The sequence below is a fragment of the Thamnophis elegans genome, chromosome 7 (assembly GCF_009769535.1).
Source record: "Thamnophis elegans isolate rThaEle1 chromosome 7, rThaEle1.pri, whole genome shotgun sequence".
In the NCBI taxonomy this organism is placed as follows: Eukaryota; Metazoa; Chordata; class Lepidosauria; order Squamata; family Colubridae; genus Thamnophis; species Thamnophis elegans.
In genome coordinates, this window is record NC_045547.1 from 64,576,329 (window position 1) to 64,599,388 (window position 23,060).

The 23,060-nt window shown below is 38.4% G+C and overlaps 1 protein-coding gene across 6 annotated transcripts in view; it reads left to right on the forward strand.

Moving 5' to 3' along the window:
* Positions 1-4,577: 4,577 nt before the first annotated feature.
* The window catches only part of HDAC10 (histone deacetylase 10), a 29,835-nt gene continuing 11,352 nt past the window's right edge, over positions 4,578-23,060 (forward strand). For 3 of the 6 annotated variants that reach the window (XM_032221319.1, XM_032221323.1, XM_032221322.1), the window contains exons 1-15: positions 5,255-6,296; positions 6,749-6,815; positions 7,792-7,926; positions 8,936-9,032; positions 9,811-9,908; positions 10,193-10,297; positions 10,375-10,443; positions 11,401-11,527; positions 12,126-12,191; positions 14,279-14,338; positions 14,434-14,523; positions 17,893-17,999; positions 20,151-20,218; positions 21,410-21,695; positions 22,600-22,687. In XM_032221319.1, coding sequence (XP_032077210.1) covers positions 6,227-6,296; positions 6,749-6,815; positions 7,792-7,926; positions 8,936-9,032; positions 9,811-9,908; positions 10,193-10,297; positions 10,375-10,443; positions 11,401-11,527; positions 12,126-12,191; positions 14,279-14,338; positions 14,434-14,523; positions 17,893-17,999; positions 20,151-20,218; positions 21,410-21,695; positions 22,600-22,687 — 1,533 coding nt within the window. In that variant the 5' untranslated portion in view covers positions 5,255-6,226. Of the gene's footprint in view, positions 4,652-5,254; positions 6,297-6,748; positions 6,816-7,791; positions 7,927-8,935; positions 9,033-9,810; positions 9,909-10,192; positions 10,298-10,374; positions 10,444-11,400; positions 11,528-12,125; positions 12,192-14,278; positions 14,339-14,433; positions 14,524-17,892; positions 18,000-20,150; positions 20,219-21,409; positions 21,696-22,599; positions 22,688-23,060 lie in introns of those variants that run through there. The other 3 variants (XM_032221318.1, XM_032221321.1, XM_032221320.1) reach the window with 3 other exon arrangements.

Consider the following 23,060-nt stretch of genomic DNA (forward strand, 5'->3'; position numbering starts at 1 on the left):
AAGCAGGCAGGGCACTTAAAGGAATGTCATCTTGCAGTGATAAATGCTTAAAGATTCTTCTACTGTACTATCCTTTCCCCACTGACCCCACGTTATTTTACTGCTGCTGTACCTTCATGATATTTCATAAACGTCCTCATGGCTGCACCCTAGAGTTGTAATTGACGAAGGGAGAAACATGTGAATGGACCATCTGACTGATGGAGGAAAATTGACACTCCAGCTTCTTCCCTCCACCCTCTTTGCTTCTTCCACAATATGGAGGTGGGAGAGATACTAACTTTCTGGGTACTCCTGAAGGTACTCAGGGCAGGAAGAATATAAACCAAGGAATTTGAGAACTTTGACTTCAGATGGCAGTGGAACAATTCAAGAAAAGTAAGATAAGATGAAGCAGAGGCTCTCCAAAGAGAAATTCTCTTCTTTGCTACTGTCCTTGAAGTATTTTGACTGGAGCAGGAGCTGAGCTGAAAGTTAAACTTTCCAAAGTTTTTGATGTTGTAAGAATAAAGGGGTACATGGATCTGAAACCAATGGCTGCCCACATGTGGAAGGAACTGAAAAAGAGAATGTAGAAAACCAGATGCCTTTTTGAGGGAAGAAGAGATTTCACTTCAGAATTAGTATAAACTTTTCTCCTTTCACACCAATGTTAGAACCTTTTCTGTGGCAAATGTGAATTTTGAAGAAATTTGAGTTGCTAGGTGCAGAGGTGGTCTTACGCCTATTGATACTAAACCACAAACTTGACTCTCCATCATGTTCCCCTACTTATTGTAATGAATGAATATGTATAGTCATTGACATTAAACTGGAACAACCATTTGATTAAATGTTTGATTGAATTTGGCTTCTAACCAGGTTTTTTTATTCATTAAAGATTAAAATCAATGAAAGAAACAAAACACAGGACATTGATTTATTTGTTTCTTAAGCTCAGAGGAAGATTTTATTTATTCTGCATGTACTTTACCACCTCTTTTTAAACATTTGATCAATGCTTAGCTTGATAGATGAGAATCATAATGATTTTCAGTTCTGTTTCACATATTACCTCTTCTTTGCTAACACTCGGGCAAAAGCTTTAACCTAAGTGTCACGGGCTTTAGATGCAGAATCGTTAAAGTTGGCATTTAAGAAACAAATACAAGGTATCTGATCCCAAAGTCCTGATGGGTCTTGATGTAAAATGTATGGCTATTTTTAGTGGAATCTGTTTTTTAGAATTCATGTTTTTACCTGAAATGAAGGTAAAATAAATTCCAGGCCTGAATTAAGTCCACTTTGCAAAACCTTTCTCAGGACAAGGACAGTATTGCTGCAATATAGATCTGGATCTATTTCCCGGATCCAGCTAATTCAATTATCCAATTGTCAGTTAGAGATTATTATGGTTTCATTCACTTTAGCATTGGAATCACGGGTGTATCTGGGCTCAAAATAATAATCATGATGGTGCAATCAGTACTTTGTTATGTACCCCAAAATGTCTGAAATTTCAAGCACACCCTTGTGGCTATCAACTTGATGTTTTTTTATCATACATGCTGGGTGTATCCCACTTCTCAATAGTGAAAATTTTGTGATTCACCAGTACTTAATCAATGTTGGTTTCCATAGAAGTACATCACTAAAACTTACAAAACAGGCTTTATTTGTGCATATACATAGGCAGGGAATATGATATGGGTTCTATTGGATATACATATTCCTCCAATGTGTCAGGTACATGTGAAAAACACCATCACCTCTGTTTTGCATGACAGCCAACAAGCCCCCAATGTGTTGAAGAGAGACAGAGACAAACCTATATGATTATTTTAAGTTTAGAAGTCTATATTTGTATTTTGTTAGTCACAATAGTACAAGTGCTTTTAGTAAATAATGTCATTCTTGTGGAGATTCTTATCTGAGATCTTTCTCATTTATTAATACTTTTGTTTATATTTTTATTCTTTAAAAAAACTTTGGATGTTTTTTGTTCTTTATACATGCATAGCACCTAGCCAACATTGATCTCAGGGGTGGGGAAGCTTAGTTTTATCAAGTCTAGGGTTTGGAACCAAGAAATTCTAGAATTGAAGGCTAATCTGAGAAACCAAAGCAACATGCTACAGAAGCTGGTGACAAAGCACTGGGGATATTTAGCCAAGAAACCTCCATGGACATGTCCAAGTGGTCACCAGGATGGTGAGCTCCATTGAAAGTAAATGTCTTCACAGTAAAAATAGATGAGCCAACATTCTGCTGTCCTTTGCAGGTAAGATGCACCATTGCAATTCAATGTTTCTGCTTCAACATTTGACTGTAAAGAACCTCAGTTATCTCCAAATCTCCCTCCACATGGAGTATCTTAAAGGAGATGCCCAGTAGCAAATTTATATAAAACTGGGAAAGTGATTCTAAAACAGTGGAATGAAATATCTGCAATTGTTGGACACATAAGATGTTGAGATTCTAGAAAGAGCACAGAGAAGATCAACAAAGATGATTAGGGGACTGGAGGCTAAAACATATGAAGAATGGTTGTAGGAACTGGGTATGTCTAGTTTAATAAAAAGAAGGACTAGGGGAGACATGGTAGAGGTGTTTCAATATTTCTGGGGCTGCCACAAAGAAGAGGGAGTCAAGCTATTCTTCAAAGCACCTGAGGGCAGGACAAGAAGCACTGGATGGAAACTAATCAAGGAGAGAAGCAACTTAGAAATAAGGAGAAATTTCCTGACAGTACAATTAATCAATTGAACAATTTGCCTCCAGAAGTTGTGAATACTCCAACACTGGAAGGTTTTAAGAAGAGATTGGATAACCATTTGTCTGAAGTGTTGTCTGAAGTGGTGTAGGGTTTCCTGCCTAAGCAGGGAGTTGAACTAGAAGACCTTCAAGGTCCCTTCCAACTCTGTTATTCTATTCTATATTCTAAGTGATCATTCTTGCAACTGTGTGAGTATAACAAATCATGAATGCTGGTTTGTAATGTTTATATAAACCAGAGCTTAAGCCACCTTTTATCAAATACCACATTTTGTTTAGATTTCCATGCAAATATTAAATATAAATACAATTTGAGCATCATATTAGGCCCATGAAGACATAGGTTTACATACTGAAAGTCCTTGACTGACAAGCAAAGTTGAGACCAGGATTTCCATTGCTACGCAAGGCAGTTAAGTGACTTGGGCTTGTTATTAATTTCAGCCATAAAGCTAACCTTTCTTGCAAGGTTGTTGCATAGTTAAAATGGAGTCAGAGGGTTTTTGTCTCTATGGCATCCTTGTGGCTTCTTCTCCATACACAAGTTGGTCTGCATGTGGATGTCCAGGGTGGCATTAATTATACTAGACACTGCAGAGGTGGAAAAACATTGGTCTCCTGAAAGCAGTGTCCTAATGAGAACATGCTGAAACGATACTAAATTATTGAGATGATTAACTGAGAATACACACATATTCAAATGACGTTTTGAAATAAACAGCAGCGTCCGAAGAAAGTGCAATAGAAGATTGCCTGACAATCACCACCGTCCAGGCCTTCCGCATAGCCTTGAAGAACTGGCTAGCCCGTCAGGCCTGGGGATGAAGATAGTTGCCCCTCCCGAATAATGAATGCATGTTGGTTACTGTTTTTATTATATGTGTCTTTGTTATTGTCTGCATTTCCCCTTCCCTGATTTTATGTGAGCCGCCCTGAGTCCCCTCAGGGAAAAGGGCGGCCTACAAATGTCAATAAAAATCTCAAATCTCAAAATCTAGGCAGCTCAGTGGCTAAGACACTGAGCTTGTCGATCAGAAAGGTCGGTAATTTGAATCCCTAGTACAGGTCTCCTGCGTGAGCAGGGGGTTGGACTAGATGACCTCCAGGGTCCCTTCCGTTACTATAAAAATTTTAAAAAAGATGATGGGAGCTGAGAACGAACACAGCCACAGCTGGGCTCTATGGAAAACAAAGTCAGCGAAGCATGAGCTTATATAGAAAATCAGGAATGGATTCCACCAGAAATTGGAAAGCGCCAAAGTAAAGAAAATGACCTTTTTTGTATTATTCGTAATGTCTTCTACGCATACATATTATTTAGTAATGAATCAAATACCTTACTCTTAAGCAATTTGGCAACTTTAAGAATTGTGGACTTCAATTCCCAGAATTCTCCAGCCAACATAGCATAGCATAGCTGGCTGGAGAATTCTGGGAATTGAAGTCCATAAGTCTTAAAGTTGCCAAGTTTGGGGACCTCTGCTCTTAATCCACTTCCGCCCACAGAGCTAACATTAACAAAGAATATTATGATGCAGCATGCACACTTGTTTCCAGATTCAGTACACGCATCAGCCCAAACCTTGTCTCGATTGGCGTCACACCGCACCACATATTTCCCATGCTTCCCCCCCCACCCCCCAATTCTACGTGCTAGTATTGGCAAAGAGGATTATCCAATCAGAAATGGAAAGGCGTCGACAAGGGCGGGAATTGAACGTTTGTGTGGCAGGTTGATGCTCCCCGCCTTCTTTGCACTGCTTTTCCCGATTGGTCCGACGACACATTCTGTGTACACATTAGAGCCAATAAGACTTCGCAGATTGTCCTCTCCTTCCTCCAAGCACTTTGATTTTCCCAACCCGAGTGCTGGAGTTCAGCAGAGGCTGTAATTCGGGTAGGAAAGTTCTTATCTAAATACTGTTTGACATTTCCCCTGTAATACGAGTCTGGGTAGCTGCTTTAGAAGTAAGGCGTCTAGTAGGTTAAAATTAAATTTGGAATATTATTGCAAAGGAGAAGTTCTTGCTTGCCGACGCCGATCGCCTAATTTCAGATGTTTCGAAGTGATTGTGCTTTCTTTGGGGAATTGGAATTGCTTTCTGCACATGGTCAGAGGAGTAGATTTTTAGAAAATGGATTTTGCACATTCAGAGCTTAAATTTACTAGAGACATAGATCTTCCCTCCTTCTTAATGTTACATTGTACACTTTATTTTAAGGATGGTACACAAAATTTGCAGAGGGTTTTTTTTTTCATTTTAAATGGCTTTATTTCAACTCTTATTTTCAAGTCTTTGGCAATTCTTAAAGTGTGTGGACTCCCAGAATTCCCCAGCCAGCTAGAGAATGGTATCTAAATCAGGGATCTCCAACCTTGGCAACTTTAAGCCTGGCGGACTTCAACTCCCAGAATTCCCCAGTCACCTTTGCTACTTACAAGAAAGCTTTGCTGGCTGGGGAATTCTGGGAGTTGAATTCCGCCAGGCTTAAAGTTGCCAAGGCTGGAGATCCCTGATTTACATACCATTCTCTAGCTGGCTGTGGAAAATTCTCAATTTCAGTCTTTTTCAAACATGGCAGCTTCAAGATGGCCATGCTGCCTGTGGGATTTCTGGGAGTTGAAGTCAGCATGCTCAGTGTTTTATCTTATTCTTGCTAGATCCTTCAACACTGGGCTTTGATCCTGAAATTATTTTCTTCAGCAGGATTTTCTAGATTGTACCTAATGGGTAAGAGAGTCCTGCGTGTCATTAAGAGTGATGTTAAAAGGAGAATTGGGTGGTATTTCAAGAGATTGGGGAAATTGTTCTTCTGTGCTTATTCAAGTCTAAAGAATTAGAAGATTAAAGAGTCTAAAATTAAGACCTTCCATTATTGAAATATCCTCACAAATTTCTGTAGCTTCACATGTCCATGAATGAGTTTTGACTACTGTTTACCATAGGAAGGAGAGTCAGTATGTAGAGAAGTAGTTAATTTTAACTAATTCTAACAAAGACCCAGGTTCTGGATTCTGATCCCAGAGGTCATTGATTACAGCACTTTGGACCAACCTTTCTCTCTTAGCTCAGTGTTTCTCAGCTTCAGCAATGTTAATATGTGTGGACTTTAACCCTCAGAAATTCCCCAGCCAGTTTGAAAATAATTTCTAAGTGTCTTCCGGCTGGATAAGAACATGCTCAAATTCAGTGTTTTTCCAGCTTGGCAGTTTCAAGATTGTCAAACTAGCTGAGGAATTCTGAGAGTTGAAGTTCACACATCCTGAAGTTAGCATTCAGCAACTCTCTTTAGGTTCCAGTCCAGAAACATCTGCACTTTATGGGAAATATAGTTGTTTTAACCAATGAACTAAAGCAAAACAAACCAGAGCTGAAAATAGTGGTTGGATTTTGCCTTACTTTGGTAAATCATAGGTGATAGTTTATCCTTGTCAAACTAACAATTATGAGTAGCTTGGATTTGAAAGAAGATGCTTTTAGTTTCTTCCTCTGGAATGGTCTTGCTGACTGGAAGAAGTTGTACTCTGTCTGAAGCTTACGGTAAATAGGCTTGTTCCCACATGACTATAACCATGTTGCTTGTATCTTTCAATTTATATTTTATTTGTTTACTAGTATAATTTGATAGCTTATTAGTAACCTTGATTATCACTAAGTGTGGTATATTTTTATTCTTGATGAATGTATTTTATTCTCCTTATATAAACTGAGAACATATGCACCAAAGACAAATTCCTTGTGTGTCCAATCACACTTGTCCAATAAAGTATTCTATTCTTATTCTATTCACATTGTGTTCAGTTGCAGTTTAATGTTAAACTGAACCAGGATGATGATTGCTCTATTAAAATTTGTCAGCTGTAGCATCACTTCAGATTGTCCAAAGCAAAATAACAATTGATGTCTTGATTCTTCTGGTTTCCTTCTTGATACATGTTTTGTTTCTTTAATGAACCACATACCAAATATTTACATTGTGTTTTCAAACAAAGTGATGGCAGCTGGAACAGCCTTGGTTTATGATGGTGAAATGATCAACCATAAGCTACTTTGGGAAGAGTAAGTACAGCTTTTGTTGTTGTTTTTTCATTTAAGAAACCTTTACTTTGCAATAAAAGGGAATTACAGATACAGGTTGTTCTTGAGTTACAACAGTAATTAGAATCAGGATTGCCTGGGTGCAGAAGGCCTGGTACATGATGTGCAGAAGTTGGGGGAGAGGGTGCTGGGATGCAGGTGTGCATGTTTGAATGCAGCAAAGTCCAGGATAGGAAGGCATAGCATGGTGTGCAAAAAGATAAGGGGTGGGGACATGCCAGAGTGACTTGTAACATTCCTTCTGACTTTCCTTGTGGGAAGCTGGCAAGGAAGGTCACAAAGGATGAATTTATGATTGCTGGATAGTGTAATCATTCCAGTGTGAGCCAACTGTACTCATCTGGAACTTCAATTATAAGTATATATTTCTATAGCTACCCATATTAGTCAGTGGAGCACTATGATCAGAAACTTGCATATTTTGTATGCTTGTGCATTGTTTCTGCCTGTGCAAAAGGAGAGCGGCTTTGATGTTGATACATACACCCTTGCTGTGGATACTATTGCATGCTTCAAACAGAAAATCCAGTCCTGATCCTGCCTTAGTCCATTGCAGTGTTTCTCAACCTTGATAACTTTTAAGATGTGTTGACATCATGACTGGGGGATTCTGGAAGTTGAAGTCCACACCACTTCAAGTTGCCAAGTCTTAGAAATACTGTTTCATTGTTATCATAGAATCATGGAGTTGGAAGGGACTTTGGAAATCTTTTAGTCCAATCCACTGTCTAAGGCTAGGAGATCATGACAAAACCCCCAGTTTAAAAGAGTTTTAGTTAATATCTGAGGTATTTCATTATCAATACTATTGTAAAGAATACATTCCTTCCTTCACCAGTTTTTTTCTTTCTAGTAATGAAAAAAAAATCATCTTTCATAGCTGTAATATAGATTTTTAAGGATTTTACTAGGACCTAAATCTTAGTCTCAATTTTAGCCCAGACTGTAATTTGGAAGTCCCTGAACGGCTTTCCTCCTGCTATGGCTGCCTTCAGAACTATAACCTGATTGAAAGATGCATTTCTGTCTCTGCCAGAGAAGGAACTGAGAGTGAAATCATGCTGATTCACAGGTATGCTCCTAAGGCAGTGTTGGAGAAATAATAAAGGGAAAAAAATCAGTGTCATATTTTCTTTACACTTAAAAGATATAATTTGTTTTGAAAAGTTTTTTTTATTTTAATTGAACAAAAACACAAAAAAAGAATCATCCTTCATTACATCTTGTAGAAAGTGTGTCGATTGGTTACAGATAACTTTCATGGATTTCTTCCACAGTCATTACCTATAGTTCATATTAGATTATACACTTTAAATCAAAAATCTTTGTATATCTTACTATCAACGTATCACAATTCTCATTTGACTACAATTATTTGAACATGTTTTACCTCAAATCATTCATACTTAAAGACACAACCACATAATGGCATTCATTAGCTATTTCAAAAAATCCTCCAATAACATTACACCTTTATGACATCTTTTAAGTAAAAGTCAATTAATAAAGTTTCTAAACCTCCCCCCCACTTTTTTTATAACATATATAATTTGTTTTCATAAAGTACAAGTTAAGTCCTAAACCCCCTAAGAGAGAAATTGTTATTTGTACTGAGAAATACCCAAAAAGTTCAACACCAAAACCTAGTGACAAAATCGTCTATGCTAAATGGTACCATTTTTTAGCTCATGGCATGTATATAAAGATAGTCTTTCAAATACTACCATAATGCAGACTGCCCACTTTACAGCCTTTTTTGTTGCGGTCTTTAAGCAAACCAATGGTTCGCTATATGAGTGGTTTTACTGAAGAGCAGAAGTGCTGGTTTTGGCAAAACCATTGAAAAATTGCTCACATGACTATGATATGCTACAAGCAGCTATAAATGCAGCCATGTTGCCAGGCACCCAACATTTGGTCACATGACTGCGGAGGGGGCTGACCATCAGAACACTGAATTCAGATTATAAGCCTATAATCAGATTCCTGATTAGCAGAGTTATAGAGGCAGCAGCATTTGAAACTGGCTCACACCCTATATTATGTCTATGGGTAACACCATATTTCTTTTTCTTTTCCAGTATGGATTATGTGGAAATTGTGAAGAGCACTGAGAAAATGGAAAAAGAAGAGCTCCAAAAAGTCTCTGCTGAATATGATGCTGTTTACTTTCATCCAGTATGGAGCCTTCCTAGATACAATATTCCTTAGTCATAAGTCATTTTCTCCAAATCCTGCTGTCCACCCAAAGAGTTGTAAGGCAGCTGTTCTTCAAAATTAAAACATATTGTTCTTAACTCATGAATATTTCTAAAGGATCCAGGGACATTTTGCAGGAGATGGAGAGTTGCAGCTATCAATTTGACTTTTTGGCTTCCCTGTGGAAGGCCTGAACAAGATCTATTATTTTTGCTACCACCACTAAACCCTTTCCTGATTTAGAGAAAAATTTCCCTGTATTTTTTAAAATCTCTACCCAAAATTATGTAACTGGAGTAAGATGCTGAACATCACAGTCATTTTGTTAATGTTTGCAGAAGGAACCAAATTTAGCCGTTGATAAATAACTTAAAATGGGTTTCCAATGGCCACCCTTAACTTTAAAATGTTTCCACGGGTTCACAGCTCTTACCTTCCCTGGAACTAAATATAAACTTGTCCCTTTGAACAGGTGGAGCTTTTCTTATGGCCAAGACTCCAGGCTTCCTCCAGACCTATCTTTCTACCCATCTCCCCAAATTCCTTCTTTTTTAGTTCTCCTACTCCTGGGAGTATACATTGGGAGGAGGTGATTACTGAGTGATTCTTTGAATTATAGTTCTAATACCCAATGCCTGCCTGAAGGGAAATTCAGTGTTGTAAAGTGCCAACCTGTTCCCATCTCTTCAGCCTTCACTCATTGATTCTCAGAAACTGCAGTAGAGTCTTTGAATCATTAACTTGTTCTATTCCTCAGACAACATATCGTTGTGCCAAACTGGCTGTGGGAGCAACACTGCAACTGGTAGATGCTGTGATGTCGGGAAAGACCCGTAATGGCTTGACTCTAATAAGGTAACCAAATTGAAATGTTCTCTAGGTCAGTGTTTTTCAACCACTGTGCCGCGGCACACTAGTGTGCCGTGACATAGTGTAAGGTGTGCTGTGGGAAAAACATTTATATATAGTCAATATAGGAACAGAGTTAAATTTTTTTAACATTTTCTAATGGTGGTGTGCCTCGTGATTTTTTTCATGAAAAAAGTGTGCCTTTGCACAAAAAAGGTTGAAAAACACTGCTAGGTGAATGTTATTTGATACAGTTTATGATTAACTGACTCAATCATGCTTGGTTGCAGGCCACCAGGTCATCATAGTCAAAGAAGTGCAGCCAATGGATTTTGTATCTTCAATAATGTTGCTATTGCAGCAAAATATGCTCAAAGAAAATACGGCTTGAAAAGGTGGAGTATAATCTATTTAAAACTACAAATTTTTGAAGGTCTTACCTTTGAATGAATGTTGTTGTTGGTTCATGCAGGGTCCTCATTGTTGACTGGGATGTACATCATGGACAAGGAATTCAATATGCATTTGATGATGACCCAAGGTTCGTCAATTACTTGTTCTTGGAGATGTTGCAGCAAACCTGAGTACTGCATGAGTTTCAAAAAGTTTTTATTTTGGAAATGAATTACCAATAAACTTCATTATCAAACAGCAGGCCTCAAGATATTTTGATAGCTTTCGCTTCACAGTGATGATACAGTTATGTATCATTTTGGTTTTTAGGCAGATTGTATTAATTTTGCTATAACCTATAACTTATGGGATGCAGTGGCTAAGATGCTAAGCTTGTCGATCAGAAAGGTTGGCAGTTCGGTGGTTTGAATCCCTAGCGCCGTGTAACAGAGTGAGCTCCTGTCACTTATCTCAGCTTCTGCCAACCTAGCTGTTCAAAAAAATGTAAAAATGCAAGTAGAAAAATAGGGACCACCTTTGGTGGGAAGGTAACAGCGTTCCATGTGACTTCGGCATTTAGTTATGCTGGCCACATGACCAAGGAGATGTCTTCGGACAGCGCTGGCTCTTTGGCTTTGAAACGGAGATGAGCACCGTCCCCTAGAGTCGGGAACAACTAGCACATATGTGCAAGGGGAACCTTTACCTTGTATCTTACAGTCTGTGTTTTTAACATTGTCCTAAAAGTTGAACTAACGTGATAGATGAGGTCCTATTCAAAGATAGATAAAGATGAAAACAACTGATTAAAAGTATATGTGTTATTGTGAGATACATCTTCAAAATGGATGGCACTCATACCAACACTCACATTTTTGCAGGAAACTTTAGTTCAGCGACATCTTAAAAACTACTCTGATTTTATAACTATGCAAAATCTTTGAGAACACCCTATATTTAGATCAATTTGCAGAAAGCTAAATAGTGAAAATCCATAGATTTCAGACTTAGTTCAGCTGTTCTATCCTGGAATAAGCACTGCTGAGAGTAGTTTGCTTGTTTGGTATATCAGCGACTTCATTGAATGCTACTTTGTTCTTGTTAGTGTTCTATATTTTTCCTGGCATCGGTTCGAACACCAGAACTTTTGGCCTTGTCTCAGTGAGTCTAATTATGATGCGGTTGGTCAGGGGAAGGGAAAAGGATTCACCATAAATCTCCCTTGGAATCAGGTAAATATTGTTTAATAGCACTATAATATAAATATATGTTAAACTTGAGCAGTCATGCATTTGATGCAGTTTTGTTTTTAATTCCATTTACACACCTAATATACATATTTGCAGTCAGCTCAGAACTCATTTTGTAATTAGACTAGATTTGTGTTCTCATATGCATTTGATGAATTATGCACAGGGAAGCAGTGTTTCCTCTGAAATAGTGTAATTTAACAAAAACACTCATTTTCCCACTTTACTGTTTATAAAAAAATTATTTGTAGTGCGGACTTTTAAGAAAAATGACAGTTTTATTAGTGTGGTAATATTAATAAGGGAAGCATTTGGGCAAAAAAAAAAAAGAAAACACAGATATTATATTGTCACATGGAATGTTATATAAATGTTAAAATAGCCATTTAATTTCCCTTCCTGGGGATTTAGAAAACTTTGCTGAATATAATTCAGAATTTGTTGGAGAAGCACAATGCTCTCCAGAGACAATTTCCATACAGATATTTGTCGACTAATAGGCCCATATCATGGCAGTTTGGGATGTTTTTGTTTTCTGTTTTAAAAGAACTGTAATTTTATATTATGCTTGGCTTTGCAGATTGGAATGGGAAATTCAGATTATTTGGCTGCATTTCTTCATGTCTTGCTCCCAATAGCTTTTGAGGTAACTTTTGAATTCTGGACCTTCCCCCCCCTCCCGCCCCTCAAGATACGCTTAGGATTATCTGCAGGAAGAAGGCCCAATAACCTTCTTATGAAGGTTGCAGGAACTGGGCATGGCTAGTTTAATGAAAAGAAGGACTAGAGGAGACATGATAGCAGTGTTCCAATATCTCAGGGGTTGCCACAAAGAAGAGGGAGTCAAGCTATTCTTCAAAGCACCTGAAGGTAGATCAAGAAACATTGGGTGGAAACTAATCAAGGAGAGAAGCAACTTAGAACTGAGGAGAAATTTCTTGACAGCTAGAACAATTAATCAGTGGAATAGCTTGCCTCCAGAAGTTGTGAATTCCCCAACAATGGAAGTCTTTAAAAAGATGTTGGATAGCTATTTGTCTGGAACGGTATAGGGTTTCCTGCCCAGGCAGGGGTTGGACTAGAAGACCTCCAAGGTCCCTTCAAACTCTGCTATTGTATTGTATTGTATTATTGTAACCAAGACAACAGCTGTACTACACTCTTGAATTTTTTGCTCACGTTGGGAGCTCCCCAGATTTGCTAGATTTTTTTTTAAAGAGACTATGAGCCCCTTCACAAATGTTACAATTCCTGAACGTTGTTGTACAATTGTGTGGCAGAGCCAATTCTCTGACATCTCTGTCGTGATGTGAAAGGAAGAGCTTCAGAGATGCTACAGGTAGTCCACAACGTACAACCACAATTGGGGGCAGAATTTCCATTAGTAAGCAAGGAGGTTGTTCAGTGAGCTGCACCCCATTTTATGACCAGTTGTTCAAGGGCTGTTAAGGGAATCACATGATCATTAAGCAAATCCTGCTTCCCCCATTGACTTTGCTTGTCAGAGGCAGGCTGGAAACATTGCAAATAGTGATCTACATGACCCCAGGATGGTATAACTATTGTAAACACATGCTGGTTGCCAAAGTTTGATCACATCACCAAGGGGATGCTACAATGGCCATAGGAGCATAAATCACTCTTTTTTTTAACTGCTGCTGTAACTTCAGTCACTAAACGAATGGTTGCAACTCGAGCTTATTACCTGTAATGAGAATGCCCTTGGTCTTCACTTTTCTCTGCCTGTTTGAGAGCCATGGTTTTAAAATGAGCAGCTCAAACTGACTGGATTGGGGCTGAATTGTGAAAGAAACAAATGAGCAAGGAATTAAGAATGACAGTGTGAGGTCTGATTAGACAATTTTGGTCCTCCATATCTTATATTGGTCAACAAATCTCCGCATTGGCGTCAGGAAGAGCATCCAGCCAGTAAACACTCTGCTAGCTCCATTCAGTTGCACAGAATCTACCCTGCAAGGGATTATTAAAAGAAGAAGATGATATCCTACATTGGTCAACTGGACGGAGTATTTCCATACAAGTTCTTCTTAGCAAAAAGGCAGCAATGCAGAGGAACCCCTGTGGGTTGCTTTTAGTCAGTGTTTATTAACTGTCTGGGGCATTCTGGGGATTCCACACATTTTAAAGGAGCTGAGATTGAGAAACACTGCTCAAAAGTTTTAAGAACAGTTGGAAAGGGAACAGTAGATCAAAAATCAAATCTTGATTAATTTAAGAAAGTAGGTGGTTGGACATCAGGGGTGGGTTTCAACCGGTTCGCGGTGGTCCCCGCGAACCGGTTGGTCAGCAAACCCGGAAGTAAATAACTTCCGGGAACGGCGAAGGGCCCGCCCGTCCGCCCGCGCTCCTTACTGGTCTTTGAAGGCTTCTGCGCTTCCACGCAGGCGCATGACACATACAGCACCTGCGCGATTCTCCGCAAGCAGCTGGATGGCACATACAGCGCCTGCACGATTCTCCGTGAGCAGCTGGAGCATCGCGCAGGCGCTAAGACGCATGCGTGAACTGCTCGTGTGCACGAGGACGCTGCCGGCCCGTTCCAACCGAACCGGTTGGAACGGGATAAGCTCCCACCACTGTTGGACATGCCTTGAAATGCTTATTGGAGAACCTGTGACTTTCCAGATCTTGATGAGTTACAACTCACCACATCTTTATACTGTGCACATTATGCTATAATATAAACTCTGTTGATTTTTTTCCCAACTGTAGTTTGATCCAGAACTTGTTTTGATTTCTGCTGGATATGACTCTGCAATAGGCGATCCAGAGGTAAGCTCTTTTCTAGATACTGTTTTTCTTTCTTTTTTCCCATGAAAACAGGCCATTAAAAAAAATATCTTTGTTTCTGCTTGCTTTATTTTTAGGGGCAGATGAAAGCAACTCCAGAATGCTTTTCCCATCTTACCCATTTTCTAATGAATTTAGCTAATGGAAAGTTGTGTGCAGTTTTAGAGGTATGGATTTTATTACAGTCTATCTCCAATTTAATAAATGCTATCAACTTTTTAATTAGAGGTACTGTTCAAATTTTTCTAGGATTATGAATATTCACATATTGACAGAAATCTCAGATGCTCACTGATCTATAAATACAGATAGTCCTCGATTTATGACATATCACTTAGCAACCAATTGAAGTTCCAATGGACCTACCCAAGGGATATTTACAACCTGAATTTGAAGTTCCAATGGCCACCCACAGTCATGTGACCTCACTTTGTGTCCTTGGCAACCAGAACACATAGGCCATTCCGGAGATCATAAAAATATTTGAGGTTTTGGAATATTGAGATAATACTATTGTTTCTTACAATTATATTTTACTTTAAAATTACTGTATAGCATTAAAAATATTACAAGTATAGAAATCTATCAATTTGACCTACCATCTATTTATTATATAAAAAAAGCAATGAACAGGTAATTCTGATAACAAAGCTAAACTTCGAAGCCCTTTGTTAACAAACTGTTATTGTTTTTAACTCACAGAAAGTCCAGAAGCATCTTCTAATCTCCCATAAATGCCTTTCAACCATTGTCTCTGAACCTTCCAGGATCAAATACCATAGATTGATTTTTAATGGGAAGAACAATTCCTTCCAGCTTATCATCTTTACTTTTCTTTGGAAATGCAAACTTTTCAAACAACTGCTTCTCATTCCTCAAAAGCATAGATGTCTGTTGAAAATATTTCCATAACACTTGTTGTTCAGTACATTTTCCTGCAAATTGGAATGCAGTATCTTTTGGCAGCTGTCTTCTATTGCATGTAGTGAGATGTAATATTCAAAGTCTTCAATCTAACATTACTTGGATTTTAATATAGTCCAGATTTGTCTTGTACTCAAGCTTTCCCAGCAGGGTGCAAAGTTTCTTTCCCAGGACAAAAAAGCAAATGTTCCATAACAAAGTAACCATAGAAGAAGCCAAGATAAGAATTTCCATAGTAAGAGAATAAATGAAAAAGAAAAAAAGGAAAGTTCCCATCTTTTTAAGATAAATAAAACCAAGGATATATGCAAAAATAAAATGAAGTAACATAATTTTTTTGCTGTTATGCCTATGGTGAAATACAATATCTTGTGTAAATCAAATCAAGTCACTTTCACAGTGAAGAGGAAAACCCTCACACTGTTGACTTCCTTGCGGCGAAAGAGAAAGTATTTTAAAATTCCAAAGTATAACAAAGAAAGTTCACATTTGTATACCAACAAGAGACTGTAAAGCCCATCAGCATTCAGCCAGGCTATTAACAATCAAACTTCAAAGCTTCAAAAATATTCTTCATCTAAAATATACAGTGACAGGAAAAGATGGAGACACAATCCTCTGACTGCTCTTAACAAGAATTGCAATCCTCTGGATTCTCTTTCCAAGCAAGTACACAGACGCCCAAGGATCATCGTGAGTCACTCCTAGATGCTCCCCTTCAAATCTGGCAAGCCACTGCCAAAAACTGGCTTTGGCAGCAAGTCAACTGTTTGTGGGAAAGGAAAGGAAAGCACTCTGTCACTCAGCACACCATTTTCTGAGGTTCTCATTTTTTTTTCATACTAGAAGAGATTTAGGTTGTCTTACAGATAGTCCTTAGTTAATGACAGTAATTGGACTGGAATTTCTGTCAATAAGCAATGGAAATCCTAAGGCAAGATGTCACATGACTGTGGTGTTGTTAGTTACGAAGTCGTGTCCGACCCATCGCAACTCCATAGACTACATTCCTCCAGGCCTTCCTGTTTTATACCATCCTCTGGAGTCCATTTAAGCTCACACCTATTGCTTCAGTGACTCCATCTAGCCACCTCATTCTCTGTCATCCTTTCTTTTGCCCTCAATCTTTCCCAGCATTAGGCTCTTCTCCAGTGAGTCCTTCCTTCTCATTAGGTGGCCAAAGTATTTGACTTTCATCTTCAGGATCTGGCCTTCTAAAGAGCAGTCAGGGTTGACCTCCTCTAGGACTGACCAGTTTGATCGCCTTACAGTCCAAGGGACTCGCAGGAGTCTTCTCCAGCACCATAGTTCAAAGGCCTCAATTCATTGGCATTCAACCTTCCTTATGGTTCAACTTTCACAGCCATACATTGCAACTGGAAAAACCAGAGCCTTGACTATGCACACTTTTGCTGGCAGGGTGATGTCTCTGCTTTTTAGTATGCTGTCTAGATTTTCCATAGCTTTCCTCCCCAGGAGCAAGCGTCTTTTAATTTCTTGGCTGCAGTCCCCATCTGCAGTGATCTTGGAGTCTAGGAAAATAAAATCTGTCACTATCTCCATTTCTTCCCCATCTATTTGCCATGAATTGAGGGGGCCGGATGCCATGATCTTAGTTTTCTTAATGTTGAGTTTCAAGCCAACTTTTGCACTCTCCTTTTTCAGCTGCATTAAGAGGCTCTTTAGTTCCCCTTCACTTTCTGCCATTAGAGTGGTATAATCTGCATATCTGATGATGTTGATATTTCTCCCGGCAATCTTAATTCCAACTTTTGATTCTTCTAGTCCCACCTTTCTCATGATGTGCTCTGCATATAAGTTAAATAGGCAGGGTGACAGTATACAGCCTTGCCTGAGTCCTTTCCCAATTTTGAACCAATCAGTGGTTCCCTGTCCAGTTCTCACTGTTGCTCCTTGACCCACATATAGGTTTCTCAAGAGACAAATAAGATGGTCTGGTACTCCCATCTCTTTAAGAACTTGCCACAATTTGTTGTGATCCACACAATCAAAGGCTTTAGCATCGTACTGCTATTACAGTTCTGGCACTTCTGGTTGCCATTGTTAAGCAAATCCTGTGTCATTGTCAAGCCCAATGTCATGTGGTTGCCATTTTCAACCTGCTGCTGGCTTCCCCATTGAATTTATTTGTAGGAAGCCAGCAGTGAAGATTGCAAATTGTGATCATAACTGCAGGAAGCTGTAAAATCCTAATTTTCAAGCTGATCCCTAATTTCCTGAATCATGATCATGTAACTGCATGGATGCTGTGACAGCTGGAACTTTGAAGATTGACTGTAAGCCTCATTTGTTGAAGGCCATCATTAATTTGATCACTGAACAAGCAGTCCTTAAGTGAAGAAGGTATTTTCAATAGTATTTTCTTTTTTGTAAGCCGCCCGGAGTCCTTCGGGATTGGGCGGCACATAAATTTTATAAATAAATAAATAAATAGTGATTATATCAGGTGTTTGGAAACAAGCATACGTTGGTGCCTGATGAATATTACTTGTTTTATTTTCTAATACTTTAGCACATGGATGTTGTTGTTTGCTTAATCTTTGCTTGGAATTTTGTACGCTCCTTTATATTTTATATCTGTTTTTATTTAGGGTGGCTATCATTTACGGTCACTCTCTGAATCAGTCTGCATGACTCTAAAAGCTTTGCTTGGAGATCCTTTACCTCCTTTGTCTGGTGAAATGATGCCTTGTTTAAGGTACATGTATGACAATGTTCATGTGTGTAGGCATGTAATAACTAAAAAGCTAGATCTGCATTGACCAAAGGCCAGTTCTAAACAAGACTGAGGATGGGACAATCTTTCAAAATTATTTCCATTAATGGATTGTCAAAAAAGCCAAAATGGGGATCATGCAATTGAAATCACTATCTGAACTTTTTTAAAAATTTTCTGTGGGCATGTCTGTACATAGGATTCTGCTATTTAGATCTTTTGAGTCAGCCAACAGTGCAAAATCCAGCATGTACTTATCTTTTACTGGTCTACCCAAACCCGGCATTTAAATGCAGCTTCTAATAGTTTTATGTATGCTGACTTGTAGTAGACAAACCTGTGAAGATTTTACAGTGGGGAGATTGGATATACATTTGGTATGTACCTGTTCTTTTGGTGTTAGGCCTATTAACCATATTGCATTGTTCCATCATAAAATCATTGCTCAGGGAGGAAGATACGTACGTTCTTAATCTGTTCTCCTTAATTGTAGGAGAACAATGGTGTACAATTACGACATGGATAGATTATAATCTTTTTAATTTGAAGATTTCATATGGTCCACCATATCTTTAAACCAGTATTTCTCAATCTTGGCAGCTTGAAGATGTGTAAGCTTCAATTTCCAGAATTCCCCAACCAGCATGCTTTCAAACTATGGATGACAAAGACAGAAGCTCATATAAAACCTAAGTGTTACCCTAAAGAATGGGAACTTCTAGTGACTTTCACTCTCTGAACAAATGGCATAAGATATAGACAGTATTTGATGGGATCTCTGAAACTGGTGCAGGAGGCATCTACCCACAAGGTATTTACTTGTGCAGTGGATTACTCCTCGCCGTTTGCAGGGGGTTAGAGATAATTTGAGTAAAGGTAAAGGTTCTCCTTCCACTTGTGTCTGATTCTAGGGTGCATTGCTTCTGCTGCTTGGCCAAGGGAGCCAATGTTGTCTAAAGACTTTTTCCATGGTCATGTGCCTACCATGGCTATACTCCAAAAGCACAAAAAATGCTGTTGCCTTCCTACCGAAGAGGTAGTCACATCTGCATCAGTGGTGAAATTTATTTATTTTTTGCTACCAGTTCTGTGGATGTGGTTTGGTGGGGTCATGTGACTAGGTTGGCATGGCTATGTGGTCATTTAACTAGGGAATCAAAAGACAGAGACTCGCTTTAACAATGTCCTGCTGCAGCAGAGTTGGACTAGATAACCTCAAGGGCCCTTCCAGCCCTGGATTGTCCTCTAGTGCCAGGTTTGTAGTCCTTCCTCCCTCTCCTTTTTCCCTCCCTCCCTCTCTCTTTCTTCTTTCTTTCTCAGCACCCCCCTCCACCTCCTGTTTTTGGCCTAGCAGGTTTCACGGAAATCTGCTGGGAGCAAAAACGGACCCCACCCCACCCCCATTTCTGGAGAACCTGTAGTAAAAAAAATGCTTAAAAAGTAAAAAAAAAAAGTTCAGAAGATCAGCTGTGTGACGTGCAATTGTCGTAACTTTTTTAAAAACTTTTTTTAGTATTTTTTACTACCGATTCTGCGAACCAGTAGCATCTTTTCCTATTGGTTCAGGCGAACTGGTAGCATTTCACCCCTGATCTGCATGATTTTGAACTGCTAGCTGGGTAGGAGAAAGAGCTCATCCTGTGGTTGAATTAAATCAAAAGTGTAGAGTTGCATTGTTCTATTCCAATAATTCGGGTGCCTCTGTAGGTTTGCTTAATTGCCTCCAAGTATGGCAGTCTATATATCCAAAAGAATCTCCACTGCTTATGTGAAAGAATTTTTTTCATCAAAATAGGTAGATTTGAGCTGGTTTTTCTTTTTAAAATGTATACATATTAGAAAATCCTGGGAATTACAAAGGATGGTAGAAAAATTCCATATACAGCCAGATAGGATATTGAATAGGTAAAGGTAAAGATTCCCCTCGCACATATGTGCTAGTTGTTCCTGACTCTACCTTATTATGCTTTAATAATTTTATTTCATACAAGTTTATTTTAGATAGCATAGCCTCAAGTTTTTGTGGCATATATCATTGCAAATAACACTTATACAGATTCTTAGCATTAAAAAATATAGAGGCTTAAAATATTTTTTTTAAAGAGAATGTGTATCCCATTTGATCTTTTTTAGTGCAAGGGAATCAATTCAGAATGTGAGAGCTGCGCATAAGCCATATTGGAAGTGTTTGACATATGAAGGTAATGGCAGGAATTGCCTTTTTTTCTGATATATTGCTGCAGATCATGGAAATATTAAAACATTTCTGGATTTAGTTTACTGTCTATCCATTTCTTTATTCACAGAAATCTCACTTATCAAGTTTAAATATTCCAAAGCAGATCCTTAAGTAGAACAAGTTATCAAATTCCTATTTCAATTTAGAAGCAGTATTAGAAACAAGATTGGCTAGATTTTTACATCGCTAGGTGATAAAGTCACAATAAATAAATTGACAATATATTGAGTAAATTAATTTACTCAGTATAAATTAACAACTTGTCCTAAAGCTTATTTCTTCTTCTTCTTTCTGAATTGTCAAATGAACGATTGACGATATAAAGGATGTCAGTGGCAAACTTAGCACAAATAATTACAACAGTATACTTGGTTGAAATAACTAGTGTTAAATTAATTTAAAAGTATATCTGTACTTAAAAGTATGCTGTATGTACTTAAACAGTGTATACTTAACAATATCAACCAAAAGAAGTGTTTTTTAGAATATGGGAGCATAAGCACAATGAGTTGCAATAAGGACATGATGCTTTGATTCATTAATGCAGGGTTGTCACACTCCTGGCCCGCAGGCCTGATGCGTTATGTGCTGGCCACGCCAACGCCCGGTTTAGCGATATGTCACGTGACACTGCTGTGATGATATGAGTTTGACACCCTTGCATTAAGAAGAATTACATCTTCTTCCTTGTAGCAGTTGGGAAAATCCTAACTGCTTGAATCAAGTACCATTCTCCTTCTACTATTTCTTCCAACTCATTTTCAAAGTAGGCACAACCCATCTGTCTGACTTGTATATCATAGTACATACATCCAACAATAAAAGGATTGCTAAATATTTTACAGTAGGCAACAAAAATGTAAAAACTGTCTATTTTTAATATGTTTTGTACTAAAAACAATGTTAAAATTTTGAACTAAACAAATCATTTCTGAGCTAAATGCCCCCTCCCCACTCCCCAGAAATCTGATCAGAGATTTCAAAATGTGGCAATACCCAAACCCCGAGTAATACTAGCATAATCAACTTTCCATAAGTTGTCTGGAATTTTGAGAGTTGTAATCCCAACAGATCTGGAGGCCACTGGTTTGAGAAAAACAAGCATAATTTGTCTTCACTATGGAGACAGGCTGTGTTCTGTTGTTGTTTCCAGATGTAACTCCAGTGCAAGATCTCAGTACTACATCCTGTCAAGCAGAGAAAGCTGAGCTTACACAGAGCAACGTGGAACTCCTAAGTCCTCAAGAAGTTGGAAAGGGAGATGTCAATGAAGTCATCAAAACAGATAGGTTTTTGGAGACGCATATGAAAAGCATTTTGTCTTTGAAACCTCCTATTAAAACAGCAGCCGCTGTTGATGAGAGTGGCACACAACTCCTCCCACCAACTGTTCATATTCCAAAGGGACTGGATATGGAAGAGTTCAAAACTACTATCAGGTTAGTCATACTGTTCACCAGCTCAAAACAGGGTGTATCATGGTACAGCCAGATATTTAGCATTCAGCTTTCCATGAAAAAGAATGTTCAGCCTCTCCAATTAAAAGGATGGGTAGCAAAAGCTTGTCTGTGTAAAGTACAGGAAGTCCTCTACTTACAAAAGTTCATTTAGTGACTGCTCGAAGCTACAATGGCACTGAAAAAGTGAGTTATGACCATTTCCCACACTTTCAGCATCCCTATGATCATGTGATCAAAATTTGGATGCTTGGCAACTGGTTCATATTTGTGAGAGGACAAAATCATGTGATCCTTTTGTGACCTTCTGACAAGCAAAGTCAACGGGGAAGCCAGATTCACTTAACAACAGTGTTATTAATGTAACAACTGCAATGATTCTCTTACCAACTGTGGGAAGAAAGATTGCAAAATGAGGCGAAACTTACTTAACAAACGTTGCCTTCAGCAACACAAATTTTGGGCCCAATTGTGGTTCTAAGTAAAGGATTACCTATAGAAGGTCAAATAGAAGTGGCCTGTGATTATTTATTTCGCAAAATTGTAAGGCTGCCAAACACACACAGACGTTTCAGGGTGTCTTACAACATTTAAAAATCCCATATGTTAACAAAAACAAACCACCCTCCCCACAGTGATAATCTCTTTATCCAGAATTCAAAAGTCCTATATGTTGCAAGAAGAAATTGCTATGGGTTAATTAGTGTTGCAGTTAACATAAGATTCCTCCTGAATAATAGGGACAACACTTAGTGTACAGTACACAGAGTAATTTATAATTTAGCCAACTTTTATATGTCCATTAAGAAGTCATAAATTCAAACTTCAGCATGTTGTTCCAATTGTTCTGGTGTATAACCATCATTCAAATATATGTATTTCACAGTGCATTTCATGTGAAAAATATGAAAGAAGCAGCTCTAAACTCACACTTGAATATGTTGGCTGTCCTTAACAAAATCATCAAAAAGGAGGTAATGTTAATCATTTGACAAAACTGTGTTGATTCAATATGACATATTTTCTTCTAGTTGGTTTTGAGGAGAACTAAACATATTTTAAAATCTCACAGTCATTCCTATAGGGAAGTTGTACTTAAATTGAAGCTATGCCTTTTCTTTTTTGTCTGTGAAGATTCTCAGCTAGCCAGGTCATAATTGTATCAAAAGTGGGTTTTATTTTGGAAAAAAAAAAGCATCTGGATTGATTTTTTTGAGGAAAAGCAAGACATTTCACTTCCTATCCTGGAAGCATCAACAGTTGTATTGGATGCTGTGGGAGCCAGAAGAACAGTTATTGACAGTTGAGATTAGTTGGTGGTAGGGGGAATGAAAAGATTGTATTTTC